This window comes from Pleurodeles waltl, chromosome 8 (genome assembly GCF_031143425.1).
Source record: "Pleurodeles waltl isolate 20211129_DDA chromosome 8, aPleWal1.hap1.20221129, whole genome shotgun sequence".
Classification (NCBI taxonomy): domain Eukaryota; kingdom Metazoa; phylum Chordata; class Amphibia; order Caudata; family Salamandridae; genus Pleurodeles; species Pleurodeles waltl.
The window spans coordinates 1131584034-1131599888 of NC_090447.1; the positions used below are offsets into that span (position 1 = coordinate 1131584034).

Consider the following 15855-nt stretch of genomic DNA (forward strand, 5'->3'; position numbering starts at 1 on the left):
AGGGTGGCAATCATGGCAGGCAAAGGCACCCTTAGCTCCAAAAAGTTACTTGCCCTTCTTTCGCCCAATCATACTATACCTATCTGGATGAGATTCTGGTTATTCCTTCTCTGGTGGACGCTAACAAGCTCAGACCAGTAAGTCCTGCCTGTTTTTCTACAGGGTTGCTACTTGGCGCGCCACACCTTCAAACATACCACCTCAACAGCATGCAGTTGGTCAAGAATTTCTGCAACTCTTGGAGGAGGAAGTACAGACACTTCTCAGAAAGGGCACCTTTGTGGGACAGTGCCCCTTTGTCACATGGTTACTCACACTTCTGCCTGGTAATTGATACAATTTGACTGAATGTGCACTGGGTTCTTTCTGTCCAGATCTCCAGTGCCAGATCTGTTTCTTTAAAACTGTGCATTTGGTCACCTATTGACAATACCTTTGGCACCCCTGTAAATCCCTAGTCCCTAATAAATGGTACCCATGGTACCTAGGGCATAGGTACAAAAGAGGGTCCCCAAGGGTTGCAGCATGTATTGTGCTACCCTCAGGGAACCCTCACCCAGCACATGCAGACTGCCATTGCAGCCTGCGTGTCTTGGTGCAGCTAAAAGTGAAAATACAGCATGGCACACAGCCTGAGTGTCACTGAATGCAATATATGGAAATCAGCCTTTAGGCATGGTGCATAATATTACAAATGAGGACATACCTGTAAGAGCAGATATGCCTCTGCTATGTCTTTGTCGATTCATAGACCTAGTGAGTGAACAGGGTAGACATTTTAAGTACATGTGCTGGGCTTTGGTCAAAACGAGTTTCCCAGCGACATGATGGTTTCACTAACAATAGGGATGTTTGGTATCAAACATATAGTATTAATGAACCCTAACTGATGCCAGTGATTAATTTATTAATACAGGTGCACCCTGAAAAACCTACCATTTAAATGTGTGCTGGCTGACTAGTTCTAACTAGCTTGCCATCACCAGACAAGTTTCTGACCCCCCCAATGGTGAGAGCCTTTGCACTTGGGCTGACAGGAACATAGCCTTTCTGGCTGGAATGTAGCGCACCCTTCCCTTCAGGATGACATGCAAATCTGCATTCCAAGCCAGGGGGCTTTAAAGAAGCCCACCACCCTTGGTATGTAGATCTGGCTTCCCCCAAAGGAGAGGATGCCAACCCCCTCCCCCCCTGCCCAAGGGCCCATTTGGCACCTAGACAGGTGGGAAAATTAGTACTGACAGAGACATTCCCACCTCTCCAGTCAGTCTCACCCCCAAGGATGATCTGCCTGATGTGGACAACATTTTTGAAAGTCTGCCATCTTGGTGATGGCAGAACTAGGAACTCTGGGACAGGGTTATGCCCACTTCCCCCATGGAAGTGGTCATGTAGGGGGCATAATGACCCCAGGGGTACGTAGCCCATTGGCTACTACCCTAACCTCCCCTAAATCCAGTATTTAGGGGAGCCCCTCCACCAGGGAATCATATCTCTGCTGACCTACGGAGGACACTCGAGCTGCAAAAGCAAAGCCTGAGGAAGAAGCAGCTGACTTGGCACCAACCCTGCCACCCTATCTGCTTCTTCCGCCAAATTGTGCTAAAGTCATCTTGCCTTGCAAGTTGTTGTGCCTCCAAAAGCCTGGAAGGACTGCCTGCCTTTAACAAAGACCCAGAAACTCCTGTGGAGCAGCAAAACTGCTGCCCTGCAATCCTGCAGGTACACCAAGAGACCTTAGTGGACTCTAGACTGCCAAAACCCAACACCGAAAGCACCACTTGCACCTGTGACATGTAGCCCAGGATGAAGTGGGCCAACAGTGCAAGCATGGTCCCCCAGTCCTCCAAAGACAAAGCCCACCTTGGACTTGCCCACTGTGGACTCACCAACACCGCCTGCATTCTCTGTTTGCAGGCCCCCTAGACCGCAAGTGCTCCCAGTAATGAAAACCCAACACCTCAAGACACCTCTGCACCCGTTGCCCCTGGCCTGCAGAGAAGAGCACCTAAGGTGTCCCCACAACCCCAAGCATTGTAAGAGCGGAGCCCACTTGCTGGTTTAGCCCGACTGTCCTCCCAGTCCAAACCTGCAGCCTTCTTTCAACCAGTCCAATCTCCATAGACTAACATTTGGGGCTCGATGCTAAAAGGACCTCTGCACCCCTCTGCCCCAGTGCAGCCCGAGGTGACATGTGTGTGCTGCCTTGGACCTTGTCCCATATTTACATTGGGTCCAGGAGATTGGTCCTGTAAATCGCTCTACTATACCTGTATGCAGTATTTGTTTTTCGTCCATAGCATAACATTGCTGCTTCTGAAGAATGCACCAAGCGTCGACTTCTGAAACCTGAAAGTATATCTCTTGCAAAACGTACTTATCTGATCGCATTGATTCCGGTGCCTAAATATAGATAAAGATACTTATTATTTTTGTAAATTGGTGTGGATCTCCTTTTTGAGTTGTGTGTCTCATTTATTGTCTGTGTGCCTATGGTAAATGTATAGCACTCCTCTCTGATAAGCCTATGGCTGCTTGGCCACATTACTCCCTAAAAGAGCACCTTGGGATTGCTAGAGTAAGCCTCTGTCCACTAGTAAGGGGACTCTTTGCTTGGTATGCCTCATTTTGGTATGCCATATAAAGAGCCAGCTTCCGACAACCATCGAACCAGGATCCCCATAATAATAGGGATAAGGGGTCTACACCCTGTATTTTCTCATTCCAACAAGGTCAGTACCATGTGGCTGATTCTCAGCCTCTGGCCGTTAAATCGCCACATCCTGTTGGAGCGCCTCTTAATTCGAGCCATGCAGGACATCATCCCGCTGTTGTGCACAGGAGTCCGCATGGCGACCCTTAACCTCAAGGGTGCCTCCTTTTATGTCAACCTAAATGCTGCAGATCACAGCTATCTGTGCTTTGTGGTAAGTGGGCATCACTACTAGTTTAAAGCTGAACCCTTTGGCGTTACAACAGGCCCAAATGCATACACCAGGAGTTTAGGGATGGTGGCAGCACATCTGCACCGCAGTGCTATGCTCGTGTTCTCATACTTGAACAATTGGCTAATATGGAGCGGCAGTCATCGACAACATTTGGCACATATTCAACTAGCAGTGTTTTTATTAAATGAGCTAGGGTTCACAATCAATGTAAAAGTTGCATCTGTAGCCAGAGCAATTCTAAAACTTTCTGGGAGCTGTGTTAAACAGTTTCACAGGCAAAGCATACCAAGAGAGGAGATGACACTTCTAAGGATGCTACTGCTTTTTTTAGGCACTGTGTCCCCTTACAGTAAAGACAGCGATGAAACTGCAAGGAATGATGGCGTCATTTATAACGATTGTACCTCATGCAAAATAACACATTCACCCGCTACAACATTGTGTTTTAATTGATGTCTGCATCACCTGGAATAGGTTGCCATTTTCACTAACGTTTCCGTTGCCTGAAATACCTTGATGCCCTCCTCCATATTTACTTATTTTTGAATGAAGTAGTGTTTCATAAGATAGGAAAGATGATAAATAATTAATCCATTGAAGTTCTAGTAGGTTACCTTCAATACAATTTTCGTTTTAGCTGTGTAATTGTCCTGCAGATTCCAGCCCTGACTTTTTCACCAGTGTACTTACTTTATAGATGTTCCATTTCACTTTTAGGTCTGACATTGGCCAAGACCTTTGGTTCTTAAATCTTTCATTACACAGATAAACATATATTCAGGAGTTTTCAGTCATACATCTTTATTCATTATTTCATTGTAGTGTCAATCACTTTTTTTTTCAGCTCACCACAAGCATACTCCTAGGAGACAATGTGCCAGCTCACTTCAACCTTTGTTTCCCTTCTATGTTAGTAATATCATTCTGTCCAAGTACAGTGTTGCCACCGTTACCGAAAATAGTCCCTTTAAGTGCCCGGGACCAAACGCCATTGTATCCTGTTTTGGGGTAAAAAACGATCTAACTTTTTTCCAAATTTTGAGAGGTCCCAGCTGCTCCCCAGACACTACCTACCCAGCCATTGATGGTGCTTGCAGTGTGCTGCATCCCAAACGGGCCTTGCAACCAGGGTCCATCTTTGAATTGGCTTTCAAACCATTCAGAGGTAGCATTTTATGAGTGTACATGGTCGAGCAGTTTGGATGTTCCTTAAAACCGTTAAATTCTTGCTCAAGACCAGCTGTTTTTAATAAAAAAATTTTTAACAAAAGTATAACTACCATCTTTCAGTGATTTTAGTAAAACTTTATTACACAAAAACGATCCAAAATGGCTGCCAGTGTGGAGGTGCACGAGTGGCATTCATTTAATGCTTTTTGTGAAAAATCGTTTTACACTAAACATTTAGAAAGCAAGCATTAGAAAAGTCAAAAGGTCTGCAGCGAACATCAGACTTATTAGCTTGTCTAATGCTGGCTTTTTAGGTCTCACCTCAGGTAGTGCACGTGTGCGGTCGGTCACTTGTGACGATCTGTTGTATCTAGAAAAAAAACTCTCAAAAGGGTCCTTTAGCCCTTTCATTTCTTACCATTTCCTTCGTTGTCCCTCATATTTTTTTTGCTTTTCATTTGTGAGCATATGTCAGCACATGTTGACTTCACTTCGTCTCCGTGTGTTTCTTTTCTTCCCTGGAGCATGGTTAATTTCTTGATTAGTGTTCTTCCCCGCTACTTGCGCTCAGATTGTGGTCCTTTTGTTTTTGTATTGTTGCTTTTGCTTTCAAGGCATCTTGAAATTTTAAGATTTGAAACTTACGCTTCCCGCTACAAACGGAACACAAACAACGGGCAATAACAAGCCTTTGTGTGGCATGTGACCAATTTCCGAAACATACATTTCGGCGGCCTGTTGATGTAATTGATGATGAAGCTGTAAACATACTCCCTTCATTTAAAACTATTGCCTTAGAGTATGTGCTTTTCTGAATGAGGGATTGTCAGTGTCACATTTACTAATTTGTTGGCTACCTCTTTCATAGTTTAAAGGATGTTTTATTCATCACTAAACAGTGATTTGAAAAGGTTTATTTCACGTTTACCTCTGCCCACTTGTAACCTTAAAATCACTTCACCTCCCCTTAATTCTCTCCACCCCTGAACCAAGCCTCCCTTTACCTCCCCCACCCCTGAATGCTCAAGTCACACTCATCTCTGTTTACCTCTACCCACCTAAGCCCTCAAGTCACCACCACCTCCCTTTAAATATACCCCTATGAACCTTCAGGTCACCTTCACCTCCACCCACTACATTACCCTCAAGTCACCCTCTCCTCCCTTTACTTCTACTCACCCCTGAACCATTACGTCTTGTGCATCTCCCTTTACTTCTACCCACCCCCAAATCCTCAAGTTACCCTCACATAACGTTACCTCTACCCAACCTCTGAACCCTCATGTCACCCTCACCTCCCTTTACTTTTCCTATCTCGAGCCTTCAAGTCACCTTCATTGCCCTTTACCCACCCATGAGCCCTCACCTCCCTTTAAGTCTACCCACTCCCAAATCCTCAAGTTACCCTTACTTCCCTTTACCTATACCCAGAACCCCTGGGCCCCCTCTACCTATTTACAGTCCTCAAGTCACCTTCACCGCCTTCTACCTCTACTCACCCATGAGCCCTCAGGTCACCCTCACTTCCCTTTACCTCTCCCCATCCCTGAACCATAAAATCACCTTCAGCTCCCTTTACCTCTACCCAACCCCAATAAAGGATGTTTCCTCTCAAGCCACATGGACATGCCCCCGCCCCTTCCTTAACCGCTCTCCTGCCTTCACCTTAGCGCCCATAATTGTTTTGAGGGCACTGTCTGTTGTTTTATGTCCTTGAGTATGTTTGTCGGGAACCTTTGCCTCTTTGACAGTTTGTCGTCTCTGTGCAATCCACCCTCTCATTCTGTACTTTAGGTCTTGCCTGAGAGTGCAGACACTTTCGCTTGCAAGACATTTTGTTTACAGTAGTTGTAAAGCCCACCCATTGCTTACCATTGGTTGGCTTCATAGTCACTCATTACCTTTTCTTATTCTTGATCAGGTAGTGCAACTTCTCTTCTTTTTTGTGTGTTTATCCCACCCTGGGGCATGGCCCAAGAATTACTTCCTTTGTCTTTTTACTGCTAACTGCTCTCAGAGGTGCTTTTTTTCTTTAACTTGCACCCCTTCCTACCACTCCCTCACACAGTGTTGCTTGCCCCATACCCTCCTTCTGTGTTGTTGCTTGTATGTCCCTTCCTTCTTGATTGCCCCTTCTGTCTCACCAGAAAAAAACACCCAAAGTTCATGCCAACGGATTTCAAGATGTTACAAAGATGCAAACGGCGATGTGCTCCCTGCTTTGCAGGACCTTGTTAGTGCTGTCTTCCTGTGAGACCAACACAGCCAACTTCAGTTCAACTCCCATACAACGAAAACTGAACACTGCCTCTCCCAATCAGCTGATGGATACAAAACTACCTGTGGATTCCTCATCTTATGAATTCACCCTTGTGCCAGCATCCGACGGAAAATCTTCCTTCCAGCTCTCCACGTTGACGTCACAATTGCACGGCTCCACGCAACTCCGTCTGACGTCACTGTGCCAATAAGAGGTCCTTGCCGGCATGCTGATGTCAGTTCCCTTTTTTCCGTGCCTTCGCCGCTAACTGTTTTCTCCCAGCTCTCGCTTCTGTTTCGTTTTATTGCTAGCAGAATTGTTAGTTACAATGTCTCCCCCTTGGAAGTCCGGTTTCAAGCCATGCAGAGAGTGCGGGGTCGCATGTCGGTCAGTGACCCTAATGTAGATTGTCTTTGGTGCCTTAGCTCTGAGCATGACGTCGAGGAGTGAGTGTCTTGCCAGAGCATGAATCCAAAGGCGTTAAAGGAAAGGGAGCCAAACTCTTTTTGGCTAAGGCGAAGTTATAGGAGCCATCGTAGATCTTCCCATGCTTCTTCGAAGAAGCTTAAGAAACTGCACCATCATGACTCCCGGCATCGTTCAGCTTGGAGCCGATCGAGATCTCCATGTCGTCAGCGACGTGGGAGGTGAGTCAGATGGTGACTCCTCAACCCCAGAGCCATAAGGCTTCTCCGGCGCAGTCTGTCTTTGAGGATGTGGTGCCTCCGCACAGTCCTCAATTTTCACTTGCTGCTCAGGAGTTCGAGGTTCAGCAAGCACAAGTGCATCAGGGAGACCAGAGGTATCCTGCTTTCCCAGCTCCGGGAGCGGATCCGGCAGCATTTTTGAATGCCATGTTCACTATGTTCAATGCGATGGCCCCTGCTGGTGCACCAGTCGGTCCCACAGGTCCATTGGCATTTTCCTTGGGCTCCCCTGCTCCGTACAAGGCGGTACCGTTTATGCCATTCTATCCGGCTGAGAGTACCTGACCGGCGCCAATGACATCACCTCAAGGCCTTGTGGATCCCATGATGTCGCCTTCTAGATCTATGGCGCTGATTTCATCACCCCGTCAGCTGACGCTGTTGGTGGAGCCGTGAGCATCCTCGGCGCCAGATCCGAGTGATGGATTCGAACTGAGTCAAGCTTCCTCTCCTGTTCCACGTCAGGTGTTGAAGCCGGTGTCTTAGATGTCGGCAAATTCCATGTCGATGCCGGAAGCTCGATTGAGGTCACGCAGGAAGACTTAGCGGCTCTTAGAGGAGGAAGAGTATCAAAGGCAGTTGTTGGAGGAAGGAGAGATTATCAAGCCCTTGGGGGAGAGTATCAAGGCCTGGAGTCGGCCAGTGGACTGGATACTTCCCCGGAATGGGACTTGTCTTCACCGGGGGAATTTACTGAGGAGGCAGCTTCTTTTCATACAGTGATCAGGATCCTTCTTCGGTTCCTGCAGACCTTTTGCTTCCATTCAACGAGGCTCTTGCGGAGCCCATATTAGAACTTTGGAGGAAGTCTTTATCGTCACCTGCTGTGAATAGAGCTGTGGCAAGGAGATATAGAGCAGCACCTGGTGATCCGGGGTATTTATCACGACATCCTACCCCAGAGAGTTTGGTGGTTCAGGCCTCTTGCTCTACATGGTCTGCTCCAGGCTCCTTCCCTGTGGTTCCATCAGACAGGGAATCCAAGCGGATGGAGCAATCCGCAAAGAAGACTTTCTCATATTGTAGCATGGCTCTCAAGGCTGCAGACGCTACCTGTGTGCTGGGTAGATATGTCCACGCCCTTATGGACTCCGCGTAGGCCATGGTTCCTGACCTGCCGCAAGATGTACAGAGACCATTTGGAGAACTCCTGTCTGATGCGTAGGCTGCGGCGAAACAAATAATCCAGTCTGGCCTGGACTCTACGGACTCGGTGGCCAGGGCAATGGGTACATCTATTGCTACCAGGAGGCACGCTTGGTTGAGGTCCTCTGGGTTTTCTTCAGATGTACAGACCACTTTGTTGGATTTTCCTTTTGACGGGGAAAAACTGTTTGGAGGTAAAGTGGACTGTGCCCTAGAGCGCTTTAAAGATAGCTGGGCCACGGGCGAAGTCTTTGGGATTACAAGCCTTCTCTGCTACCCCTTTTAGGTCCTTTCAGAGGTTCAGGGGGTTTGGGCATGGAGCAGCTTATCAAGGGAGACTCCAGTCCTCGGTCCAGCAGCCTACCAGCCTCCCATTTCGGTCATTTAGAGGGTGGGGGAGGGTTAGGACAAGAGGGGCCTCCCAACAGCACCCTACGTCATCCTCTTCCTCAGGAGGACAACAGCAAGGGAAGCAGCCCTAGTTTACTCCCCTTTATCGACCATACTTCTCCTGTAGGGGGAAGATTACGTCTTTTTTTCCATGAGTGGGAGTTAGTTACATCAGACTCATGGGTTCTAAATATTGTGAGAAAAGGATATGATCTCCCTTTTCAGGATTTTCCTCCTCCCATCCCTCCCCGTCCCTGGTTTTGTTCAGAAGACCATCTCCTGTTGTTACAGTAGGAGGTTCCGACCCTATTGTCAAAAGGTATGGTGGAGCAGGTTCCAGAGCAGGAAAGGGGGCAGGGTTGTTATTCAAGATACTTCCTGATCCCCAAGAAGGACGGTTGTTTGAGACCAATCCTAGACCTGAGGATGTTGAATTGGTTCCTCAAACAGGAGAAATTTAAGATGCTGACTCTAGCGCAGTTACTTCTGGCGTTGAACAAAGAGGATTGGATGGTGTCTGTCGTCTTGCAGGATGTGTACTTTCATATCCCTATACTCAAGTCGCACAGGAAGTATCTCTGGTTTGTGGTGAGGTCGCAACACTACCAGTTTGCGGTCCTTCTATTTGGTCTTACTTCAGCACCTCAAGTCTTCACAAAGGTGATGGCAGTGGTGGCAGCGAGTCTCAGAAGGAAGGGGATTTCGTTCTTCCCTTACCTGGATGATTGGTTGATCAAAGCCAAGTCTCCAGAGTTTGTGTTGCGTCACTTGCTGATGATAACTCAGATGTTGTTCAGGCTGGGTTTTTTGATAAATGTACCCAAATCTCACCTGGAGCCCTCTCAACGCCTCCTGTTCATAGGGGCAGTACTGGATTCAACATTGAATCGGGCCTATCCTCAGCGGATCCAGGATATTCAGGCATTGATTCCAGTGTTTCAAAATGGAGCGGTTGTTCCAGTCCTCATGGTCTTACACCTGCTCGGTCTGTTCGCTTCTTGCATTCTGTTGGTCACTCATGCACATTGGCACATGAGGGCTCTACAGTGGTGCCTCCGCAGGCAGTGGTTTCAACACAAAGCGGATCTCGGAGTCGATAACGATCTCCAGAGACACTTCAGCGGATTTACAATGGTGGGCTGCGGACGGCAACCTTTCTCAAGGAAGGCCATTTTCACTGCCGCCTCCAGTGGCCACGGTCATGACTGATGCTTCCACTCTAGGGTGGGGAGCTCATTTGGGGGACCTAGAGATGAAGGGTTGTTGGTCTCCAGTGGAACAGGCTTTTCATATCAATCTGTTGGAATTGCGGGCGATACGTCTGGCTCTCAAGGCCTTCCTCCCGTCCCTTCGCGGTCAGTCAGTTCAGGTCCTGATGGACAACACTACCGCGATGTGGTATATAAACAAGCAGGGAGGAGTAGGGTTGAATCTTCTCTGCAAAGAAGCTTCAGGACCATCGGATTTGCTTGATAGCAAATCATCTGGCCGGGGTGCTCAACGTGCGTGCGGACTCTCTGTCGGCATCTTTCGGCCGATCACGAGTGGTGTCTCCATCCGGATCTGGTCCCGCACATCTTTCAGATGTGGGGTTCTCCAGTGATAGATCTGTTTGCCACTCGGGAGAACGCACACTGCCCGTCATTCTGCAGCCTCCAGTACCTGGTGCAGGGAGTGTTGGGGGATGTGTTTCAGATCACTTGGTGCAATCAGTTGCTTTATGCGTTTCCCCCCCATACCCTTGATTCCTCGAGTTCTGAGGAAGATTCGCCAGGATCGGGCTCAGGTTGTTTTGATAGCCCTGGATTGGCCAAGACGGGTGTGGTACACGGACCTTCTCCAACATTCACTGTGCCCTCCGCTCCGTCTCCCTCTCAGGGCAGACCTCCTCTCGCAGTCGCAGGTTCTACACCCCCACCTCCGGAGCCTGCACCTTCATGCCTGGAGATTGAACCTGGCAACCTGAGTTCCTTTTCTCTCCCACCAAATGTAGTGGATGTTATTTTATCGGCCATGCGACACTCCACTAAGTCAGTTTATGCCAGCAGGTGGGCAAAATTTGTGGCTTGGTGTAGAGAAAAGCAAATTGATCCTTTGAAGGCCCACTTTTCTGATATTTAATTATTTGCTTTGGACTTAGCAAAGAAGGGTTGTTCAGTGGCTACGGTTAAGGGTTATTTAGCTGCTCTGACAGCCTTTCTTTGCCTCCCGGATCAGCCATCATTATTTAAATCACCTATTGTGGTTAGGTTTCTTAAGGGTTTACTTAATAAGTTTACTCCCACTCCCTTTCATGTGCCTCAGTGGGACCTAAATCTTGTTATAACCTTTTTAATGGGGTCACCATTTGAGCCCATGCACTCTTGCCCGTTAAGGTTTTTATTGCTTATAAAAGTTTTTCTTGTTGCCATAACCTCGGCTAGGCGGGTCTAGTGAGCTTCAAGCTCTTTCTGTTAAACCCCCCTTTACCTTGTTTTTCCCAGATAAAGTGGTGTTGAAAACCAGGGTGGCTTTCCTGCCAAATGTTGTCACTCCTTTTCATATAGGGCAGACTATTACCCATCTTTCTACCCTCCTCACCCCTCGAAGGAGGAAGAAAGGGTCCAATGCTTGGACCCTAAGGGGGCGCTTAATTTTTACATTGAAAGGACGAAAGACTTTCGGCTGGAAGATCAGCTGTTCGTGGGGTATATTGGACAGAGGAAGGGCAGAGCAGTCCATAAAACAACAATCTCCAGGTGGGTTATTCTTTGTATTAAGATCTGCTACTCGTTGGCGAAAAAGGTTCCCCCTGAGGGTATCGGAGCCCATACCACCAGGGCTAAGTCCGCTACTTCGGCCCTGGCAAGGGGGGTTCAGGTGGTGGATTTTTGCAAGGTAGCAATTTGGGGGTCCCTCCACACCTTCGCAAAGCATTATTGCTTGGACTCTGAGGTAAAGAGGGACGTCCATTTTGCACAATCTGTGTTGCAGGATTTCTTGGTGTAATCAGACAGGCACCCACCTCCGAGTTTGGTACTGCTTTGGGACTCTATTCATAAGGTGAGGAATCCACAGGTAGTTGTATCCATCAGAAGAACAAGTTACTTATCTTCGGTAACGGTTTTTCTGGTGGATACAATAGCTACCTGTGGATTCCTCACAGTCCCACCCGCCCCTCCCCATTGCCTTTCTGGTTGCACTAGGTTATGTGGTTGTATAGATATATGTATATATTGATATTTTTCCTGTGTGTGTATATATATATATATATATATATATATATATATATATATATATATATAATGGTTTTGATTTTGTTGTATCATGAAGATTTTGTGTATAGTTATTTTGGAGTCAGTTTTCACCTGTTCGCCTCAAAGGTATGTAAAAAAAAATGGGTGAAACTGACGTCAGCACGCCAGTGAGGACCTCTTATTGGCACAGTGACGTCAGACGGAGTCGCGTGGAGCCTTGCAATTGTGACGTCCTCGTCGACGTGGAGAGCTGGGAAGAAGATTTTGCGTCTGATGCTGCCGCAAGGTTGAATTCATAAGGTGTGGAATCCATAGGTAGCTATTGTATCCAGCAGAAAGAGCTTTATCGAAGGTAAGTAACTTCTTTTCCCTAACTTTAAGGAATGCTGCACAGCAGTCACACTGCTCTACAGCATGGCTAAAAGAAACTGACAAAGCTAACAGCCATCCCATAGACGAGCCCTATTGGCTTTGCCAATGCTGATTTCGTTTCCTTGTTGTGGAAAAACATGTGGAACCAACGTGAGGTTGTGAGCAGTGCCTAATACTTTGCTGGTGCCGTACCTTCCAGTGTCACTGGCAGTGCCCATGACAATCTTCTGCATGATATATTGCCACAGTGTTGCATATTTGTACATTTGCCTTAGACTTGGGGATATTTCACAACGTAAATAATGTGCCCGAGGTTTTTGGATTGGAGTTTGACCTCTTGGACAGATTATCTGCTGAAAATGTGCCCTTGGTGGCTTATTTAGTTGAAAACCACCAGCATTTTGTGCAGCATGACAGTACATCACAGCAATAGCTCTATTTATACCAGTGGTGCCAAATAATAAACAAGGAAATACCTGCGAAAATGAGTTTTAATACCAGACTTTTTCTCTATATTTATTTTGTACAAAGGATTGACATGGTTTTAACTTTCATTTCTGAACTTGCTGCTAATTCAATATCAAGACGTTAATTCATTGAAAATGATAGGTCAAAAAAAGTTTCAGCTCAAGAAGTCTCGTTTTTCTAGCTGTCCTGTCCCAGCTTAGTGCTACGAGATAGCCATTGATAGGAATAAAATACTAGTCAAATACACACATTATTAACAGAACATGACAGTACTTTGTATAAAGAATACGATGCAGATTTATATATCTTGTGTATTTTCTTTCAAATTAAGAAGGAGCAAATATCGGATTGATTATACTGAAGCATCAGAAAATGTGTGGGCTGAGGGGTGGAACTTAAAGTTGGAGGCCCAGAACTCTGTTATTGTCAAAATTAATGCATTATAAAAAATTGATCAAGAAATTTACACGTCAGACGTTTTCTAAAATCTTTGTTTTGACTAGCTGTTGTGGCGGTTTTGGAGGGTAAATCTTTTATACACTCACAGATTTGAAAGTTGGCACAGCACGGCTTAGAAAGTGTTTGTGGAAACGAAAAATGCTACTAAATTGTCTCTTCTAGAATCCACGTGGGAGAAGCCCGAAGACTTTGTTCCTTGCATCACAACTCCCACTGACGTTTCAGTAGCGTGCACAGAAACTACCACGACGGAATTTGAACCAGCAGAGGGTACAGCAACTGTGACCACAGAGTCTGAATCCACAGAGACTGCAGTAACAACATCCAAGGAATCTGAATGCACAGAGTCTACAGAAACAGCATCCAGGGAATCTAACTTGGACATCGAAGACGGATCAAAACAAGGCTTGGAAACTGACGAATCAGAATCTGCTCCAGAAGGACCTGAACATGTGGCAAGTGCTAATGTTTTAGCCATTGTTGTACATGCAAAAGAAACTACACACACTTTAAAAATATGTTTTCTGTAATTAAACGTACATAAATTGGGGGGCACGCTACACCCCTTTTTTTTCTTTTTTAATATTTTTTTTCCGGACCCAGTTAACAGGCTGCCTCATATTGGTAAGATGTAATAACACAACACCACCTATTAGAATAACACTTTTACTGTTCACTAGCAAGACATTACGACATTAACCTCCTTGTACCACCTTCAAAGGTATGTCAACATTTTTTAAAGTCCATACGCTATAAAAATCTTTAAGATTGATTAGTTTGCTTCTTGTATCATGCCAGTTTGTTTGGTTTACATTGTTTTATTTTGTTCAAGTAATTTCTTGAAATGGAGGCATCCCGTTGTAGCAGTATGGAAAGTGCTGTCAAATGCTTTAGTGGTTGTCCACAACCTGTAATATATATCCACAAGTTATGCAACTGCAGACCGGTTTTAGGAGTGTGTCCAATCCATTATTTTTTTACGGTCACGCCCACCAGACAGCGCAAGCTGTCTTTAGGCAAAAAGACCTATTGTGAGTTACAGTGGGCATTGATTCACTGTTGTGCTTGTTTTTTTTTTATTTGTTAGCTTGTGTAGGGTTTCCTCTTTTTGTTCTTTTCCCCTCTCTGGATCTTAAATGCATTACGTGTGTCCTTCCTTAGCCTGCTTTTCAAGCACAGTTTTTGTTTTCTTTTGGGTGAAGCACTCCTTGAAAGTTAAGGTGTTTTTCTGTTGTCTCCTTTGTGTACTTCTATCCCCCGGCCACACTCCGTGTTGCTCTGTCACCCAGGAGCTCACCACCTCCCCTCTTTCCTCTATTTTGCACTTGCCCTTGTGTACTTCTCCTCCCGTGTTTTCTCACCTACATTTCACCTGCCTGCTTAATTTTGCTCTCACACCCTTTGTATCCCCCCACCCATGACCTCTGTGTTGCTGCCTATCATCCTTGCCCTCTATGTTGTTTCCCTACAATTGTTCTCCGTGTTGATTCATCAACCCTTTGTAATTCTTCACACCACTCACGCCCTCTACATTGCTACCACCACCAGGGTTTGAAAATTAAAATGCTTTTTCACTACCTATTTTTTTTAATGTCATTCCAATTCTGTGAATTATTTAGCCATTCTGCACAGCACTGAGTGTGCTGAATGAGCGAGGCTAAAAACCAATGTCACTCAGTAAATCCCAAAGGCATGGCCTATTGGCATTGCTAATGCTTATTTAAATACATGCGGTGGTTATTCCTTCTAAATTCAACTTAATTAGAGTTGTTCAGTAAACGCACTCTAGTGATATGGGCTAAAATAATAATTGTCAAATAATACTACGTAGAAGAAATGGGAATAGTGTTTCACCATTCTGTGTTGATGATCTGGTTCTCTGCTTCAGCTCAAAAGATTTCCTAAACAAATAAACTGAAAAAACCCTCATCAAGTGGAATATGTGTTAAACCCAGATGTAAGCTCTCCCCACCCCACTGGAGTGCAGTAAAGTGCTTCTCATTCAAGAAGGCTCAATCTGGGACTCCATTTCCATATTGCAGCCAAATTAAAAATGGGTTTATTTTTAACTTCAAGGTTTGCATTTAATACATCAAATTGCATCTGTGGCTTTAAAGCTTGTTAAATTCATGTGTTAGGTGTCGAAGGCTACACTAGTGAGCGAAGATCAAAATTTAAATGACATCCCAATTTTGCATACTGTTCATAGAGTCTGAAAGTGCCTGGTGTGTATGTATGTATATATATGTATATATATGTATATATATGTGTATATATATATATATATATATATATACATATATATATAGTATGCCTTTGTTACATGTAGTATATTTGCATTGTGGGAGCATATGCCCTGATCTAAGTGGCTTGTCTTACATTTTGAAGCGGGAGCTGCATTGTTATCAATCAGTCGGTCATTGACACCCTTGACGAGACAAACAGTTTTCCAAGCAAGACGATTTTTGATGGCAAAGCCAACTCCTGATTAGCGTCGCTCTACACTCCTGCGGCCACTCCAGAAGAGTGCATAGCCACTGCTTGATTCTGACAACTGCCCTTTATCAGCAGGGCGAGGTTTGCTAAGGGCTGCAGTGTCATTGGGGCTACAATGTCAGTGTTGTAGTGTGCGAGCTATCTGGTGTCAACTGCTGATCTTCGCTCCAGTCTGTCTGCTGTGATGTTGTCCAGTAGCGTGC

General features: G+C 45.7%; 1 protein-coding gene across 1 annotated transcript in view; it reads left to right on the forward strand.

The window, feature by feature from the left end:
- Positions 1–15855, forward strand: part of WBP4 (WW domain binding protein 4) — a 386635-nt gene that overhangs the window by 227598 nt on the left and 143182 nt on the right. The window contains exon 8 of the mRNA XM_069203523.1: positions 13319–13683. Coding sequence (XP_069059624.1) covers positions 13319–13683 — 365 coding nt within the window. The remainder of the gene's footprint in view (positions 1–13318; positions 13684–15855) is intronic.